A 19,245-nucleotide genomic window follows, 5' to 3' on the forward strand; every position below is an offset into this window, starting at 1 on the left:
ATTGTGACCTCATCATGAGGCGACTCATACGTCTCTGTGACGTATTCTCTGTGCGACGGTGCGAAAAATCTAAAAACAGACTGGTCTCGGCTTTTGTCAAATCGTACATTATACAACGTTATGCTCAGACTGTATAACACTGCTTCTTAAAGTCGATGAAGGCAATTTTCGTTAGACTTGATGGGACATTAGTTTGTATGACGTTATTTTCAAAGTTTCTCGCGAGACCACACGTTCACGTTGAGCAGGTGATTTCGCGGGAATAATTTCATTCGCTCGCTGACAAGGAAAACAACCAGTAATACAAATATAAATAAATACCTGATATAAAACGGTGGACAGCTAAAGCGTGACTTCCCATCTTCCAAGGTGAGATAGTTAAATCTGTCGGCATGATTTGGAAGAGCTTAGACAGCACTGACGTTCGTTGTCGTTAACGTTAACGCATTAGCTAAAACACTTGACTTGCATGCCTGTCACCTCCACTATATAAACATGCATGGCACACACCAAGTGTGCATGTGACACATTATTTAAACTAACCTCTCCTGTGGCCCCGCTGCAGGACCGTCATGTTTTCCGACATAAGCGCCCAGAAGGAGCCGTCTTCGCTGCTCTGCCGGCCTGCCTCCGAGGACCAGGGGCCGGTGTTTGAGAGGATGTCACTGGCCTACAGTTCTAGCTCCGAGCGCTACACAGTCGGGGAGCGGAGTTTCAGTCGCCAGTATGCTCATATTTACGCAGCACGACTCATGCAGATGAGGCCCTTGCTCTCAGAGAGGGCCCAGCAGAAGTGGGGTAAGCGCAGGACAGTTTGACCTACATCTGGGATTCGTAAAGCCTCAAAAATGCATTTCCATATACTTTATTGAATGTCTCTTTCTGTTTCTGCCAGGACCAGATGTCCTTATCAGGGAACTGTGTGATCTTCAGACAGGGGAGCAGTGTTGCATTGTGGGAACCTTGTTCAAGCGTATGGACTTGCAGCCATCTATTCTGAAAGAGATCAGCGAGGAGGTTAGCGGTCATGCTTAATTCAAAAGATGGCCTCCTATATCTCAGACAAAATTAAATCATTTCCTGGCAGGTGTCATGCTTAATGTCTCTTTGTTTTCTCTCTTCTTTAGCACAACCTGCTGCCTCAGCCTGCACGAGCCAAATACATCAGTGAAACAGATGAGCTGATTCTGGAGGACGAGCTACAAAGGATCAAACTGGAGGGCAAAATTGACAAAGACAAGTGTGTCACAGGTCAGGATTTTTCTTGATGTTGAGATGGGTCAAGGAAGATGTCCCCATCACATCACTAAAGGATTACATCACTGAAATACAGCCATGGACAGGTATATTTTACGTCATGTGGCCTCTTCTGTTTCTCCTTCAGGTAGTGTTATTGCAATATATGGAGCCGAGAAAAATGATGGGAAGTTCACAGTTGAGGACTTTTGTACAGCTGATCTTCCGCTGCAGACACCAAGACCTGCGCTCAGCTCTGACAGGTGAACACACACACACACACACACACACACACACAGCGCATCCCAGCCTTTGGTGATAATTTATTCTAATACCGTTGACTGTCCCCATCCAGGTTTGTGCTCCTGGTCTCAGGACTTGGTCTCGGCAGTAGTCAAGCTGACAGCATGCTGGGGCTACAGTTGCTGGTGGACATGGTAAGTGGTCAACTTGGTGACCAGAGGGAGCAGAGTGGGGCAGCAACAATTTCCAGGGTCCTACTGGCTGGAAACCTCCTGAGCCAAAGCACCCAGGACAAGGATGCGTCAACGAAGGTAACTGGAACTAGTTTAACCATTCACACACTTAGTGACATCATTTATTTGATTCGTTTTCTATTTTTAGAAAAGAAGCAAACATGAACTGGCTCACTTAAATTGACTGTTTTATCCCTTCTGTGTGGCAAGCCCAAGTACCTCACCAAAAAGACTCAGGCTGGCAGCGTGGAAGCCATTCGACTACTGGATGAGCTACTGTGCCAGCTGGTGGTGAGTCTGCTTCCTCTTTGCATGCACACACAGACACATGCATACCTATATACAGTGTGTGTATGTATGTATGTATGGGTTACTGTATAAAACAACAAAAATGTAGATGTGGGTGTCACTGTCTCCTGTTGTTGTAGGCCTCAGTACCAGTGGATGTAATGCCAGGCCACCACGACCCAACCAACTACACCCTCCCTCAGCAGCCTTTGCACCGCTGTATGTTCCCCTTGTCCTCAGTGTACCCCACACTACACTTGGCCTCAAATCCACACCAATCTAGCATTGATGGAGTGCGGTAAGAATTGTCATGCACACTCGTTAGCTTCCATCTTGCATTTAGTCTTGAATCCCAAGTTGACGTTGCAGATATTATATACAAGACTTTGTGTGTGATTCCAAAAAGGTTCCTGGGCACATCAGGCCAAAATATCTGTGACATTCAGAGGTACAGCAGCATGGACAGCCACCTGGAAATACTGGAGGATACGCTACGACTCAGACACCTGGCCCCGACTGCACCTGATACTTTGGGTTAGTTAGACAAGTTGATGCAGAATAAAACACAAACCTTATGGCTGATATTGGTTCAAAGTATTGACACAGATTTCTGTACATTTTGTGTCAGGCTGTTATCCATTTTACCAAAAAGACCCTTTCATCTTGGAGGAGTGTCCCCATGTTTACTTCAGTGGCAATGCCCCAAACTATGATTCCAAGCTCATCAAAGGTCAGTATGTGTAGTGTAAATGTGGACATAAGAAACTTGTTGGACAATTGTCTTTCTTTAGGCTCTTCAACTGACCAAATATGGACATTATTGAATTTAAACTGTTCTTACTAATGTGCCACTATATTTTTTTCTTCTCTTCCTGCCAGGTCCTGATGGCCAAGAAGTCCTTTTGGTTACTATTCCAGATTTCAGCAGCACCCAAACAGCATGTCTTGTCAATTTACGCACTCTTGCATGTGAGCCAGTCAGCTTCTCAGCCTTCTCCGCTGGTGACGATGAGGAAAGTGAGATGAATGTCAGCCACTGAGGATCCATATCCACATGCAGTACAACATGCTGTTACGTCTTGAACACTATTGATGACTGTCAGGATTTCACCTGACCACAGAGGCAGTATAACAAATTTTGGCCAAAACCTACAGTTCTTGCTTCACTGATGCTGTCTTGTATTATAATAGTCAATGAAAAGTGGTTCGAATTGCCTTTTCAAGGTTATTTCTGTTTCCTTTACAGCAACTGCTATCCCAGTATATCAGTGTTCACAAAGGTGCTTGAAAAAGAAGACAAGCATTGTGTATTAACAGGCCTTTTATTTGAAGCTTTGAGGCAACATGACCGAAGACTCCTTCCTTCCTCTGACTCTGTTATCAAGTTTGAACAAATGCTTGTTAATCTTTCATTGACTGTTCATACTGTAAAAAAAATTCTGTCATGGTGAAGTATAAAAACAAAGTCATGAATTTTTATAAATGTGTCCACAATAAACAACTTTTCAGGAAGCAAAAAGACTGACTACCAATCAGAAAAATGCAGCATGAACCGTCAAACTGAAGTACTATTATAATGAATGAGGTCAATTTCTGTGAAGAGGAATTTTGTAAAGTAATAGATACACTATCTTTATACAACTATGAAGTTAATATTCTGTACATTCCCATTGCTAACATGTCCTACAAAGACAGGAGTACTCATTTGATTCCTCAGAAGACAACAAAGCAATGAGAACTACCTCTAGAAAAGGAACGTGTGTGTTTTCAGATTAATAGTCATCAATCTTGTACTCGTAGTTATAATCCAGGATGGAGTCTGTGAAGCCGCCAGGCGTGGAAGTCTGTCCCTCCCCGATGGCCCACGACTCGTACCAGGATGTGGTGGTCTCTGGCGTTGTGGGGATTGTGGTCGTTGGGGGTAAGGTTGTCGTTGATCTTAACTTAAGTAGTCTCTGTTGCCGAAGGCGACGGAGACGAGCTATCCTAAGCCGCCGCTGCCGTTCAGTGCCGACTCCTGGATTTGACGAATACCCATTGTTAACGTCAACCACACGCCTGTTGCCATTAAATGCAGGGTTCTGTGCTCTGTTGTTGCTATAGCTCAGTCGAATTGGCTTGTTGCCATGCAGGGCCATGATCTGAAGAGAAATATAAAAGGACTCTTTATTAAGCACTGGACAGGCAAGTATTTAGGTTGTGGTCATTGCAGCATGGAAGCGCCGTACCTGTTTAATGCGGTCCCAGTTGGATTTGGCCAGGTTGAAGCTGCAGGTGGTGGCTCCTGACTGGTAACCCACCACACAGAGTTTGGTCACAGGGGAGAAGCCCTCAGCTCGAGCTGTCACGCGGTACTCTCCCGGGTTAAGCAGCCGCCAATAGTCCCCTGTTAATGCTGCAATGAAGGAGAGAGGACACACGTTTTGTTTTTAGCACAGAGGGGGCTACGTTGCCTCACACATATTAGACGTAAGGAGGGGAAAAGGGGACGTCTTTCACAAGACCTGTAGTGACATCATGGTTTATCCCCTCTACAGACACCGTGGCGTTTGCAATGGGGTTCCCCTGTTGATCCTTCACAATGCCTCGGATGCCACGATGCACCTTGATAGAGAGGAAGAAAGTTCTCACGTTGCCATTCTAACATATCTGTCTCTTCTAGGACAATCTAAAATCATCAAGTGTGTATGACAGAACAGAAAACAGTGTACTGTATGTCACATGCTGTGTGAGTGACTGACCTGCTCCATGAAGATGAGCATTGCTTCTCTGTTCTTCTCCCACTCATTTGCCAACTCGCTCTGATGGGGGAACTTATCACATCCCAAGAATATGGACAACTCAAAACTGTTGGTGTGCAGGTAGCTGAAGTCATTCATACCTGGAGCGAGGACGAACACACACACGTTAACCCCAGAGCCTGCACTTCACATATTGTCCACCAGGGTGTGTTATAAATGAATACAGCCATCTTAAAAACCTTTTAAAACATATATCAAACCTTATGGCCTCTACTTACTCCCTGTGATTGGCTTCCATTTGGCTCGGTTGACGATGCCGTGCAGCCCTTCCACAGTGTCTCCGTGGCAAGACCCGGCCGAGTTGCGTGTCATGGTCAGGTGTGTGGAGGCGTAAGAGACAGCCAGCCACCTGAAGAGGGACTCGTCTGCGATCATCCGAGGCTCATCCTCGGACTCAGAGTACTGGTACCCATCGCTTCTTCCTCTATCATCCTCTTCTTCCTCTCTACGACCATAACCTTGGTTCTGGTCGTAGCCATGGTCGTGACCTTGGTTCTGGTCGTAGCCACGGTCATAACCTTGGTTCTGGTCATAGCCACGTTCGTAACCTTGGTTCTGGTCGTAGCCACGTTCGTAACCTTGATTATGGTCGTAGCCTCGTTCGTAACCTTGATTATGGTCATAGCCTCGTTCGTAACCTTGATTATGGTCATAGCCTCGTTCGTAACCTTGGTCGTAGCCCTGGCCCCTCCTCTCCTCTTCTGGCTCTGCATATCCCCTTCCTCTCCAGTCTTCCTCTGGCTCCTCGTGGTAGCCCCTTCCCCACTCTGTCACATCAAATTCTTCTTCATACCTGTAAGACATTAGGCTGGTTGAACTATTTATTATGATTGTTAATTGATGATTGGAAGCAACAACAATAGAAGGCAGTGGCAAAAGGAGAGGAGAAGTCATACTGTCTCTTCTTGCGACTGTGGGGTTTCCGGCTCTCGGCTGGCTTGTTGAGACGTAAGCTGTCAAAAGGGTAGGCTACAATTGACTCTCCACCCTGAAAGTTTGCACCTAACACAAATGGATAGCTTTTCATCCAAGAGATTATGGCCTTAGTTTCCACAGCAATCTGGAACAAAAAAAGAAAAGGCCGATGCAAACACAGTATATTCTCATTTTTTGTTTACCGACTAGACCACCTTTGTAAAATTATAACAGACTTGTATAGTAAAAATGGACTTGTGTTTGAAAACAGTTGCCTCACAACAACCCCGAACTGGAGGTCTTCTGTCCCCAAACCTTATGAATAGTTGGTCTTAAAACACAATGGTATACTCATACCGAGCTGTTGGTCTCCAAGTTCTCTGGTATGGGCATGTGGTGATTTGGGGTGAGTTTGGGCACCATGCCCATATCTTCAGCATCCCACAGGATGCTATTCAGGTCCGGGAAGTTCTGGAAGATATCAAAGCCGTCCTCAGTGAAGTGTCCAGTGGTCCATCCACTCAGCTCCGATCCCTGTCGAGGAGAATTTTGACAAGTGCGACAATGAGCCAAGTCATCCACAGACCACTACCACAACATAATTCACTGGCATTTCCTTTTTGTTTGATTATCTCTTTTCTTTGCCAATTGAGTAAAAACATATGATTTTTAATCATCATAACTGACCACTTCGAAAGCTTCCACATGTCCGTCAGGGTTGAGCGATGGCGCCAGGTGGATGCGTATACTCTCCACCAGCCGCTGGATTCTGGGGTTTCTGTCTTTATACTCTTTGCACAGGTACTGCATCAGAAGCAGGGTCATCTCCCGACCCGCTGCCTCGTTTCCGTGGAGTCCTGCCGTGAAGCGAAACTCTGGCTCGCCTGCAGAGACAAACGGACCAGACTGAAGTTTGTCTATTAACTATAGTCTGCTGACTTCCACCTGGTGTTTATATGGATTTACAGGAATTATCGGTGGTGCCATCGTGGCCCCACAGTCTTCATAGGTTTCATTTCAACATATCAACATTTAACCGTTCAAACCTATTTTGATCTGCATTTTCTTATGCTTGTATAAACACTGTCCCACCTATTTCATGCTCTGTGGGGTTGCCAGAAATGACCATGACCAAGATATCCAGTCCCTTGGAGCTTCGACCCAGGCTGTAGATGCTGGTGATGTTGGGACACTCCGCATTTACTGACTTCATGAACTGAACACATGAGATTATGAAAACAGTCACTATGCAAAGTTTATCATTATAGCTACATATTATTTATTAAACAGCTGATGGCTACTATTCAAAGCATCATCAAACCCTTTTCACAGATCTGTCACAACAGCTAAACAACCCTGCAGTTTATTAAATTAACCAAATCTTATTTCTGTGGAAGAAAGCACTAAACATCATCAATTGTTCTCTTGAAAGTTGTACAAATTGTGAGTGTTGTTTGTGATGAGCATTGTGTTAGCATGGAAAGGTCATGTTGCTTTCAGATGGCTGAAATAACACATTGAGAAAGAGTGAGCATTTTGCAGGCTTTTCATATGAATTCATATAAAAGTGGATTAATGCAGAGCTCCTGCTTCAAGGTTAAATTGCTCCTGGGAAATTATTTAATATTCGTCTTTGGGAAAATAACCAAGGATTTCCTGTGGATTTTCAATCAGCCAGCAGATGTGCAGACACCTGCACAGCGTGTGAGGATACTCACTGAAACCATCTCGGAGTAGCTGTGATGTTTGAACTGCAAGTAATCGACTGGAGTGACTTCATTTTGCCTGTACTGAACATCCACTGGATCTGTGAAGCAAAAAAAATACTAAAAATGTGTCATTCAGTTTGTGTGTATGTGTGTGTGTGTGCGCACTTAGGTGTGTGTAACAGAGGAAGGAATGCACTTGGGAGTTCCAGTGGTTTCTCTTCCATCATGAGAAAGTGTATGTGCATGCAATAGTATGTGTGCGTTTGTCGATGTTGGATCCCATCTGCTTCCAAAAGGCTAAGAGGGCGTCTTCTTTTCCATTTGGCTGACCCCCCCACTGGCAAAGGGTGGGCGTCAGACATTTACGCTGTTTTTTGTGTGTTTGTGTGTGTGGCTCACCGGGTACAGGGCAACCGAGGACCTCCAGCCTCATACACAGAGAGCCGTTCCAGCTCTGAGGGATGATCCGCATGTAACGGGCCAACACAGGCTCTGCCAGCTGGTTCATCAATGGAGTGTCCTTATCACTGTTTCCAAAGAACAACTAAGGGAGAGAAGCGTGGGAGGAAAGTGAGCCAGGGGAAAAGGAGGGAAACATCATTCAAGGTGCCTATGAAGTGACGTCATTTTAGGTGAGCTCACCCAGTCAGTGTATCCATCGTGGATGGTGGTCCATTCTCTGCTGTCATTGCTGAAGGCCAGGAAGTAGGACTTCACAAAGTCACTCCTGAAACAAGACGATACGTGGGCAAGATGTTGGATTTAGAAATGGAAAATACAGTGTACTCATCTGTGTGTTTGCATCTTACTCATTCAAAGAGTCACGTCCTTGTGTTATGACTCCTGTGAACTCCGTCTCCCTGCGAGCGTCGATCTCAAACCAATGGTTTCTATCCTCCGCGTTTGCACACCAGGCTCCACCTCTCATGTTTTCTTCATCATCTGAGCCCTGGGGGCCACAGAGACCAGAACACATGCTGATGGGTCCTTTGAATCATTTTGAGTTTACACACATACTTCAAATATGAGCTTATCATGCCCTGACATGCAAGTCATTGAGTACATCCCAGATGACATGATGAATAAAAGAATCAGCAGTGGGGAGATCAAGAGTCATTGACTGATTCAATTACTAAGCTGCTAAAATTAATCTCAGACTACAAATATTGTGAACATAAAAACACAAAGCAGTTAATGGACATTACAGACTGAGTCATAACAGTATTTTCTAACATGTGGCTGGTAGTTGGTGTTTACTTTAGGGCCTGGCAGTATGTAAGTGATAGCTGTACTGTATGTAAGTGTTCGCACCACAGCAGTCCTGCTCTGATTGTTGCGTACCTGCATGTTGAGGCGTGCCCTCTGAGGTGCAAAACTATACTCAGACATGGAGGAGGCTGAAAGTTGGTCTGGCTCAATCTTACGGGACTCCATCCCCAGTGGAGGACATTCTGCCAGAGGAAATCAAATGAGATGTTAACGTATTGCAAAGCTTATGCAATGCTTTCCAGATCTGAACAGGGCTTACTCTTCGGCTCTTTGAAGACGCGTGGTCTGTTCCTGGCCCGCTCCTCTGCCTCCTTCAGCTTCTGCGCTCTCTCTGGCAGAAGTCAGAAAAAAGGTCTTAATGCCAAATAAATGTTAAGATGTTAAGATTTCCCTCCCAGTCCAAGTGTGATCAAATCAAACTCACATCCTTCTGACCCATAGAGTTCATTCAGTACTGAAGAAGACTGCTGAATCACACATATCATTATGATCATTCATATTCTCACACATTGACTTGTGTGGCACATAATGCAGTTTATTGCTGATAGGATGGCTGCCAGAAGTCTTACTGACATTGGGAATGTGAAACATGTAAGCTCTCTGGCCGACCATACACACATGTACAAGTGGACAAAAACACGCACCCGCCGACCCTTACTGATGTGCTTAGATGCAGACACACATCTGCCTTTCTGTCAAAGATGAGTGCTTCAAGCTGCAGACTTTTTTTTAACGTATGTCAGCCAAGAATGCTTTGCAGCTGAACCCCAGAGCAGTGAACCGTCCACACAGGAAGTGCCCTTTTGACGCCATCCTGATGGTGTTATATATCATTGTCTTCAGCCTAAACCACCAGGTAACCTCGCTACACACAGCAGACACGTGGCAAACCAAAGCCGATGGGAATGCTTTAGAGCCCTACATTGCCACATCTTCTGCCTGCTAATTCTCTCTTGTTGCCTTTTTCCTTCATCACACACACTAATCCACTACATGTGAATCATTCTCCGTTAGCTCACAAGAGCGTTCTGAACTTCTTTGGACTAATCTCCATTTAGTTGTGAAGGGATAAACTTTTGTCCCTGTGATGTAAGTTAAAGCAAGTACCAAAGGGCAAGTACCAATGTCATTAACATGGCGGGAAGTCACATCTGCATTCTCTTATTATAGAAATGTGATCCAAGGGAGTGAACACCTTTGAGCTGTTATCTATTAGTACTTTTGCACTTGGGTCACAGGCTGTGTTCTTTGCTTTGGCAACTACATTATTGTATATATTCTGACATGATTGTGCAGAGTGGGGTTATTGTAAGGGGGAAAAAAAGATTCACATCTGACTCGTCTTACGTTTCGCTTCCTTTGCTCTCTCTCTTTCTGCTCTCTCTCGCTCCTTTTCCATCCATTTGTCGTCAGTCTCATCTTCTTTCCTCCCTGTGGAAAATCAAGGATATCTTTTAAAGAAATACCTATAAATGCAGCATTCCTGTATACAGCAGTGTGTAAGCAAGCACGCTTTTGAAAGTTGTTTTGGAACCATAAACAGTAAAAAGGTCACAAAGGATTTATAAATCTGGAAACTTCTTGACCTCACTGCTGTTTATTCCTTTTCCTTGCTCTCCACATTGGTGCCAGGAAGTCTCAGTGCAGCTTAACTAATGAATCTAATATAAAACACTCATTATGGATATGGTTCAGTGTGTGTGTGTGTGTGTGTGTGTGTGTGTGTGTGTGTGTGTGTGTGTGTGTGTGTGTGCGCATGCGTGTGTGTGTCTGTGTAAGTGCGCACATACTCATTCCATATTCGTCGTAATCATCATACCAGGTTCCCTCATGGGGAGGAGTGGCAGTGGGTTCCTCTGTGTAAAAAGAATAAAAACAAGTCAGAGGCACCACTACAAGTGAGAATTCAAAAGATGACATGATTTAATAGAGTTTTACTGGTTAGTACAGCTTTGATTTATTCAACCACAACAACTGTTTTCAATTTAAATGCCACTGCGACGCCTACTTTGTAATTAAGTTGTTAAATTTTTAATTTACATTTACACGAATCATAACCGAGTTGTGAACTAATGACAGGGCCCTTTTTTAACTCCACATCAAAACGGAGGAAAGTTTTGTTGACTCTGTGGAACCAAGTAAACCCACCCACTCTTGTTAGAAAAGTAGGGCAGGTTAGCTCACAGACTCACTATTATGTTATTCCCATGTGTTGAATCGCTCATGATTTGTCATCTGCTCCTAGCCAAAAGGCACATATGGAACAGATATTTCATCTGCGTAACAAATCGACAGAGGCTTCTTATGAGTTAACTGCATATTAATCAATGGATGTTAATTTAATTGAAGCGACAGCAGTTACCTGGTAGAGTTTCTACTTTGATTTCGGGGCTAACCTCTTTACCATCGGGGAACGGAAGGTTATCCGGCACCTCAACTGCAACATTGGAAAAAAATAAGACTAAATCAAAAACAATAAAGGTCAAACACAGAGATTATTTAAACGTCAGAAGCAGACTGAGAAACATGAGAAAGTGACAGAAACGGTGGAGTGTGAATGAATCAGTGGAATTGTTGGAAGAGCAGAGGTACAGTGCAGTATGCTGGAAACACAGAGCAATGAGAACATGTCAGTCCGGTCCAGATGAGTGTCACAGAGCCACACAACACACTTTTTCCTATATCTGAGTCTGTCGAAAGAAAATAATGCAGTAATGAGGACTTCTGGTGGACGAAGGCTGGAAGAGATAGCGATGATCATAAAAGGTTTTATCTTGAAGTCTGAAGATTAGATCCTCAAGGATCATTGTACCATTAGTTGAAGTTTGTAGTTTGAAAGTTTAGTTTGGGCTGAACAACGTCTTGTGATTATCAGGGGCCGGAAGATAATAAATATATGTTTAAATATCAGCAAGTTTATATTGTCACAAATATGAATAAAACAAATAGTATTATCCCCACATAGTTTAAGTAAACTATAGTATAGTTGTCTCAGAAAGCTGGTCTCAACAACAGTGGGCGGATAATGATAACTTCAAAGTTTTTGCTGTGATTTATTACCGACTGATCATTGACCAAATACATTAAATCAAGTTGCTTGTGAGCCTACTGTCTACTCCCCAGCATGCATTATATAGAGTTACAAGTCACCAGAAACCACCTCTTGTCTAACGTGTGTAATATGTTTCTTTAAGTGCCTCAGATAAATCACATGGTCTTCTCTTTGATCAAAATTAAAGCAATATTTTCCAAGATGGAGATCCTTTAAAACCACTCCCAGCACTCTTTCTTTAAAACACATTTCAGACACAGATTTCAAACAATCCTCAAAACAAAGCAGGAGGAAACAGTCAGACTTACATGTGGCGTCCCAGTAATCGGTGTCATCTGTCCCGGCCTTCCCATCAACGTCAGGTATCTGGGGCGTTGGGTCCGCCTCTTTCCAGTTGCTGTCATAGTTATCAGTCACGGGAGCGTATGGTTCTTTGTCTTCTGGTGTCCAGTAGTCGTCATAGACATCAGGCGCCGGAGTGTACAGCTCTTTCTCCTCTGGTTTCCAGTAATCATCGTAGGCATCAGGAGCCGAAGTGGACGGCTCTTTCTCCTCTGGTTTCCAGTAATCATCGTAGGCATCAGGAGCCGGAGTGGACGGCTCTTTCTCCTCTGGTTTCCAGTAGTCATCGTAGGAGTCTGTCACTGGGGCAGCTGGCTCTTCCTCCTCTGGCTTCCAGTAGTCGTATGGAAGATCTGTGATCATAGTCTCGGGCTGAGGCCTGGCTGGTGTGGGCTCTTCCTCCCAGTAGTCATCCTCTGGTTTCCAGTCCTCATCATCTGCCAGAGAAACAGATGGAAAGATGCCTAAACTAGAACATGTTGTATGGTTCTCAAGTTTTTTGTTTATGGATACATTTATTTTTGGGGTAATGGTGGTGGTGTAAGCACAGAATAAAATATGAGTTACGTCCTCTACAGTGTCTTAAATTCCTATTGGACAGTCCACAATTTCTTTCAGTTTCTTTTCTAAATCACAGGTTGGTCCAAATAAAATGAATAATGCTGTGGAGGGTGTGTGTCACTCACCAATATCAGGATAGGGGTAGTCTGGCTCAGGCTCAGTGGGTGGTTCAGTCGGGATCACTGGACGCAGCAGACAGACACAATGTCAACAACTCCCAAGTCCTTCAAGTAGAAACATGGGTCCCTGGTCTGTTCGGTCCTCACCTGTTGTTGTGGTTGGTGGTGGAGTTGTGGTTGTCTTCTTGTCCTTCTTCTTTCCCTTCTTGTCAGTTTTAGGCTTTTTGGTGGCATTAGGGTCTTTTGGCTCTTTGTTCTTCTTCTTGTCTTTCTTCTTCTTTTTGCCTTCCTCTGGAGCTCTCCTCACCCGGCTTGAAAAACCTGGAAAAACAAAGAAAACAGGACAACTTAAAACTCACTTGATTGACATTTTGTCAGAATCAAAATAAGCATTTAACACTTATGATCTGAATAGATATTTATGCAAAATTATAGTTTTTTTTTTTTCACCTGAACTTCTCCTCTGAATTCAATCTCTCAGTAAAGATCACTTCAGCTTCTGCATTGTTAAGTATTCCCTAGTGAAACAGAATATCTGATTGATAAAAAGTGGACCAGCTAAGAAAGTAGCTCTCCACACACACCTCCCTTTTCACTAAAATTTGCAGATTCACTGGCAGATGACTGTAATGAAGTCATTGGTTGAAATGATGTGGGACTAGCTTACTTAAGCACAATATTTTGTTTAACAGAAATAAAGATTAGTGCATTTTTATGTAAATATTTCTGTCTTCTCTTTTCTTCTATTATTAAACAGGGGAACAATAAGACTGGGGATGGGATCTAAAAAGGTGAAAGTCATTCTTCTCGACTTTAAAATGAACCCTCCTCAGCTATTATCTATATATTTCATAACGGTTGCAAATCTTCAAATACCTATCGGATGCCAAATTATTAATCAATGAAAGCACATTCATGAGTAAAAGCTTATATAACGCATAGTATAATTTACGAGCAGTGTGAGAGTTGAATTATGCAACGATTTCTTTCCTCCAATGTTACAACATCATGCTGCCAAGGAAAATCCAGACAACCAGATGCGTTTCAGTGGTTGCTTCAGGTCCTTCAGTATTTTATTCTGAGGTTGTCTGAAGTCTTGAGGCATTTTCATGGAAAAAACTTCTCTCTCTTTCCATTAGCCATGCTCCATTAACCACACTTCAGTTTTTATGACAAAAAATCTGTCCAGACAGACCCAATAAACATATCACTATCACCTCAGCAACATCTTACTGCTAAACCATGAACCCATCAGTGAGACTCATTAAAGTGTATTACATCTAAAGCTTGGGTAGAAAGCTCTAGAAAAAAGGTTTGTTACAAATGTCATCTATGTCCATTCTCTCAACGTGAATGTGCACCACAAGTGCATTAATCATACAGGTTTATAGGCACAATGCAAAGGGAATAGGTCAGTGTAATTAAATCTGTCTGTAAGATGCTGACTGTCTTCCTCTCTTGTCTGGTGTTAGCCAAAAAAGAAAACTGTCTATCCTTTGTATTCTCTGCAGTGGAGGAGTACTGGTGGACAGGTGAGCGCCTGGACTTTCTCATGCCAGTTGGAGCTGTCAGACATTGAACTAGTGTGCGTTTACTCTCTCATGTCCTGCTCTCGCTCAGACCCGTCCTGAATGATACAACATTTTGTTTTTGGTTCAAAACAGTTTTCTCTACTCACCAACCAGTGCAGCCTCCTGTGTGTCTCTCTTGTCCTTGTTGCTGCTCCCCAGTGGGTGTGGGTCCACTGTGAGTCCTTGCTCTCTTTCTGGGTCATCCAGGGATTCGTCTTGCAGCTGATCCTCTGCCTGCTTCTCCCGTTCAGTCTGCCGGAGAGAAACTATCCCTCCAGCGCTCTCCCCTCCTCTGGGGATCAGCAGGCAGCACAGGGCCAGCAGAACCACAGACACAACCGCAGTCTGGCTTTTCATACCTGCGACTCTTCGAAACTGCAGAGTTCTTTGGTTTGTAGTTTTTACTTTTCTATCTCAGCCGTTCAATGCTCCAACCAACTTCATCCAGAAGAAGTATTGGTCACTCTTTCCTCCACTGTGTCTTTGAAATGTGATTCACACCTTTACTCCAGCACCGAAATATGTGCAGCTCCACACGTACTCCCAGCCGCAGTGTCAACCAGACTCAAACTGGGCTAGACGGAGATGGAGTGGGAGGGGGGTGGGGATATGCAGGGAGGTGGGTTATGGAGAGACACCGATAGAGATGCAGAGCAAAGCAGCAATCCAGTCAAATGAATAGACTGGGTTCCTAATTGCCCCGCGGCTATGGTCAGCTGAAAAAACAATGCAAGGCCAGAGGATCCCCTTCACCTGGCTGACGAGTCACAACAGGTGCAGGTCCCAGACAGAAGACAGGGGGGGAGGAGGAGGCAGGCCAGACGAGGCCTCAGACTACAGGGCTTGCACCTCCTGAATTTGTGAAAGAAGCCAACTGTTTTTTTGTCTGCAACTCCTGTTGAATTCGTCGGCGGAAAGCTTTTGCTCTGCAGACTTACCACAGAGCAGATCAGCAGGAGAGAGGAGCGAGGAGGAGGAGGAGGAAGGGGCAAAAAGGGGAGGACAGGGTTTCTGTGTGTGTGTGTGTGTGTGTGTGTGTGTGTGTGTGTGTGTGTGTGTGTGTGTGTGTGTGCGTGCGTGTGTTTTAACAAAACCAAACACCACTAATCATCAGAGGGAGGATTTCAAAGAAAATGAAAACAGGCAGGAGTATAACATAAACTATTTTTCAGACCATGACTTGTTTTGGTTGTGAATGGATCTTTGCTTTCCGGCCCAATCTCCATTGTGCTGTCATTCTTTCCTCATGGTGTTGTGTAGCTCGCTTTCTCTTTTCGGAAGAAAAAGAAATGATGGACAGAATAACAACTTTAAAGATTTGGTGCTTTTGTGCCCCCACCCCTTCATCCTCCCTTCTCCACTGTTTGGAGAGAAGGTCAGGGCCTTGAAATGCTGAATGTGTATGTTTGACAACCAGTCAAGGTAAATCTTCTTGTCCTCCCCGGTGATCCAGAGAAGTGTATTCTCAGTGAGGAGTATGTTAGCTCAATCGTGGGTATGAAATGTAAATTCAGTCAGGAATGACCAAATTTGTGAAATCCAAATTCTCAAGAATCATTCCTACAATTCAAGCAAGAAGGAAGGCAAACTATGTTCAACGAAAGCGGCATCATGTTACCTCTTAACCCAGTTTATGCAGACATTCCTACAAAGTACAGCAAGCTCAGCTCAAGTTTTTAACCCCAAATTCCCCAAAACTCTATTGTTACCCATGAAAATTGGTTTATTATCCAAAAATGCCTAATCTAAACAGTGCAGTCAAAACACTGCACAGCCCAATGAAGTCCTTCTAATTCTGGTTAACGTCCGAGGGTTTGAGTGAGCACATTAGCAGACAAGAGGGACAAACAGAGAGGCAAAAACATGCACACATTGAGCTGTGCAGAATTTGATCTTAAAAAAAATGTGGAGGATGTGACTAAGAAAAACAAAATGCAGCAGATAATTGAGACGCCAGTGAGGTCAAGCAGAGGCCTTTTCAACTGGCAGGGATACAGACTCATACTGCGGGCTGATAGCTGGAAAAAGGCCTTTTTTCACAATACAGACAGAAATCTGGATCAAAGGCAATGTCTTAATGAAAGTCAAATAAAAGCATGGAAAACAACATGTGATTCACCTCAATCATTTACTTCTAAAACACGGACTAGAAGAAAGCCACAGCAGCAACTTCCTGATAATAAATCACTGACGTCTAATGTCTTGATCGAGGGAAGATTGTAACAATTTGAGGCGCTTGTAACATAACTTACTTTGCTCAATTATAATAATGTTGCTTCAAATTTCATAGACAAATATTAAAGTAACTTGTTTGTTCACTTTACAGCTATAGTAGATATTAATAAACAAATACTAGCTAGCTAGCAAATATGAACTCCAAATATTAGCGTAACTATACGTAACATTTAAAATAAACATATTTGTCTTTTTATAAAAAATAAAAAAAATGGCAAGTATATAAAATGTTCTGTTTTAAGTATTTTATGTATGTTAAATCAGAATAAGTGTTATCTATATACAGTCTATGAAACTGATAACTTTAGCTGTAGTTAAGTAAAAAGGATAAGAATCAGAAATCAAAATATTTCCCTCCGAATTATACTGGTGTACAACATGTCAAAAATGTGTAATCCAGTACAATTCCATATGAAATATGGTCTTTTTCCAGCTCATACTTAAAGGAATACCTCCCAGCCACTGCACACAAGAATGGTTATGTGTTAGCTGAACTTAAAGACAAAACATACTCATCCAGGACATAAAGACAAGAATTTCTGACCTTTCCTGTCATTCACATGGCGATCACGCTTAAGTGAGAGGGACTTTTCTTTCCGAGAAGCTTGAGCGCATTGTTACAGAAAAGACACCGTGCATGATCACAAAGAGCAGATGAGCGTTCCGAGGCCTTAAATTAACTTATCGAGGACAACTGTTGACACTTAGCACTTACACATGATTGCAATGTGCTAGCGTGAAAACTATTGGAAGCCTGGTGTAGCCTCCAGAAGAATTCAGTTCGACAACTTCTCTTTTTCTCCTAATTTATTTCCTCGATCACAGGTAAAGTAAGAAGCTCTGCAGTTGCAAAGGCAGGGAGTCGTCCAGTCAACTCAGGTTGACCGTCTAAGACAACACCCCGAACAGCCGGAAGTCCGGCTCTTTAATACACGGTTTTCCGTCACCAACATATCATAAGCAAAGTAACATTTAATTGGCTCTAGACTGTCAAGAGGAGGAGAATCCTGTGTCCTCATCTCTTCTCACGTAAAGGGACGCACAACGTCCAGCCTGCTTCTCTAGTGTCAACATACTGATGAACAGGTGTGTGTGTTGAGGCGTGCTGGCGTGTGATAAAAGTTCCCTTGAGAACCAAACATTTCTAGACACAACTACGGCTGCATAGCTGCGTTGTACTGACCTCGCTAACCTAATCTGAACGTCACTAGACATGAATATGAAAAGCATCGACAGAAATTTTAGGTTTATATTATCAAATGCAGACAACAGAATGCTGACTTTGGTTTTTATGGATCTGACATCCTTTTTATTTGCTTCTACAACTCTGATTGGCAACCGATACAGAGTCTAAAGTCTGTGTGCACACAGCTTTGAGCTGAGCATCAGCATCTACTGGGCAGGAAACAATGACATCAGAGAGAGAGAGAGAGAGAGAGAGAGAGAGAGAGAGAGAGAGAGAGAGAGAGAGAGAGAGAGAGAGAGAGAGAGAGAGAGTTGGGGGAGGGGAGGGAAGACGAACGAGAGAGAGAGAGAGAGAGAGAGAGAGAGAGAGAGAGAGAGAGAGAGAGAGAGAGAGAGAGAGAGAGAATCACTGTATTCCAGCAGGCTCACTAGGTACAAATGGAGACACATATACAACACATCCTGCTTTTTCCCCTTCACTCTCACTGAGCATGTGGACACCAAACTCCTCCCTCAGGATATCTGACACATAACTGCTGTCTGTGTATTACATTATTTACCCTTTAATGGGCTCCTGAGTGATACAATTCCAGTTGTCTTGCATTTCTATTTTTCTCTCCACTGAAACACATGGGTAAAGAATGCTAATACAAGCGCAGACAGCACGGAAAAGTATTAGCAGATATGAATGACTGCTCATGGAACTGTGATTTTGACACCGATTAGAGATTAAAAGGTTGGCTGAAAGAGTGTTTTCCACCCTGTGTGTGCTGTGATTCAGCAGGTCTACCACAGCTTAGTCATCTGGCACCGTGGGACTGGAGCCACAAGTCTGATTAAGCGCAGCTGTAGAAGCACACAGCACCAATTCCTTTGGAGGCATCCCACATTTTTTGACCCAGGACCAAAACCCCCTTTTCTTAGATCATTTCCTTCAGTTGCATTGCATCATAGCAACACAAGGAAGGTACGTTTAATTAATAAAGTTTTAATTACTTCAAGTGTTTTTTAATAATTTGTTTTTCCGAATAAAAGATGAAGTGCAGACTGAAGAGTCTTGGACTGTGAAACCTTTAAGATCGTCTACTCTACAGTCTGCCAATATTTGTGCTCCACTTTAACAATGAAGCGCCAGAGGAACTTAAGAGGTTCACTTGAAACTAAACAACCGAAAGGGAGAATAAATAAGGATTAGGTTTACATTCTACAGGATTTAGCTGATACTGCTTTGAAAGCTTAAGCGCTGACACATATTTGGAGGTATGTTGAGAAGTGTAAATCACACTTCAGCTTCTGCCACTGAACACATTGTGTACATGATGGTATTGTGTGGTACAACAAGACATAAAACATTGAATAATGTATCACCTGTAGACTGTAAGATGTTCTCATAGCTTTAGTCCTTATAGTTGCAGATCTATCAAAGTGTGCACTCTAGTGGCTGAATTACAGTAAAAAAAAAAAGCAATAGAAAAGGGGCCACTAC

The 19,245-nt window shown here is 43.4% G+C and overlaps 2 protein-coding genes across 2 annotated transcripts; one reads left to right on the forward strand and one right to left on the reverse strand.

Annotated features, from left to right (window-relative positions):
* The first annotated feature begins 43 nt into the window (after positions 1–43).
* On the forward strand, positions 44–3,505 carry pold2 (polymerase (DNA directed), delta 2, regulatory subunit). The gene is made up of 11 exons (XM_068604664.1): positions 44–369; positions 566–798; positions 896–1,017; positions 1,128–1,251; positions 1,385–1,499; positions 1,592–1,790; positions 1,923–2,003; positions 2,141–2,298; positions 2,407–2,534; positions 2,629–2,730; positions 2,880–3,505. The coding sequence occupies exons 2-11, from the start codon at positions 573–575 to the stop codon at positions 3,038–3,040; spliced, it is 1,416 nt and encodes a 471-aa protein (XP_068460765.1). The 5' UTR covers positions 44–369; positions 566–572; the 3' UTR covers positions 3,041–3,505.
* Positions 3,271–15,114, reverse strand: aebp1b (AE binding protein 1b). Its single transcript, XM_068604663.1, has 22 exons — positions 14,447–15,114; positions 12,916–13,089; positions 12,775–12,831; positions 12,055–12,525; positions 11,057–11,131; positions 10,485–10,550; positions 10,042–10,125; positions 8,954–9,025; positions 8,767–8,876; positions 8,235–8,374; positions 8,068–8,152; positions 7,825–7,969; positions 7,435–7,523; positions 6,809–6,932; positions 6,404–6,600; positions 6,074–6,250; positions 5,698–5,861; positions 5,020–5,594; positions 4,742–4,881; positions 4,505–4,604; positions 4,229–4,395; positions 3,271–4,141 (listed from the first exon to the last, which is right to left on the reverse strand). The coding sequence occupies exons 1-22, from the start codon at positions 14,694–14,696 to the stop codon at positions 3,773–3,775; spliced, it is 3,831 nt and encodes a 1,276-aa protein (XP_068460764.1). The 5' UTR covers positions 14,697–15,114; the 3' UTR covers positions 3,271–3,772.
* Positions 15,115–19,245: the final 4,131 nt, after the last annotated feature.

The sequence above is a fragment of the Clinocottus analis genome, unplaced genomic scaffold (assembly GCF_023055335.1).
Source record: "Clinocottus analis isolate CAN_PGR_092001 unplaced genomic scaffold, fCliAna1.0.p SCAF_7, whole genome shotgun sequence".
Classification (NCBI taxonomy): Eukaryota; Metazoa; Chordata; class Actinopteri; order Perciformes; family Cottidae; genus Clinocottus; species Clinocottus analis.

Bases quoted from the DNA above. Each gene is read 5' to 3' on its own strand.
- pold2 (XM_068604664.1), top strand. From the start codon at position 573: ATGTTTTCCGACATAAGCGCCCAGAAGGAGCCGTCTTCGCTGCTCTGC. The intron at 799-895 runs GTAAGCGCAGGA...TGTTTCTGCCAG, and splicing joins GAGGGCCCAGCAGAAGTGGG to GACCAGATGTCCTTATCAGG. The intron at 1,791-1,922 runs GTAACTGGAACT...CTGTGTGGCAAG, and splicing joins ACAAGGATGCGTCAACGAAG to CCCAAGTACCTCACCAAAAA.
- aebp1b (XM_068604663.1), bottom strand. From the start codon at position 14,696: ATGAAAAGCCAGACTGCGGTTGTGTCTGTGGTTCTGCTGGCCCTGTGC. The intron at 10,551-11,056 runs GTAACTGCTGTC...CTTTTTACACAG, and splicing joins CAAAGTAGAAACTCTACCAG to AGGAACCCACTGCCACTCCT. The intron at 8,375-8,766 runs GTACGCAACAAT...TGTGGCCCCCAG, and splicing joins GGGCACGCCTCAACATGCAG to GGCTCAGATGATGAAGAAAA.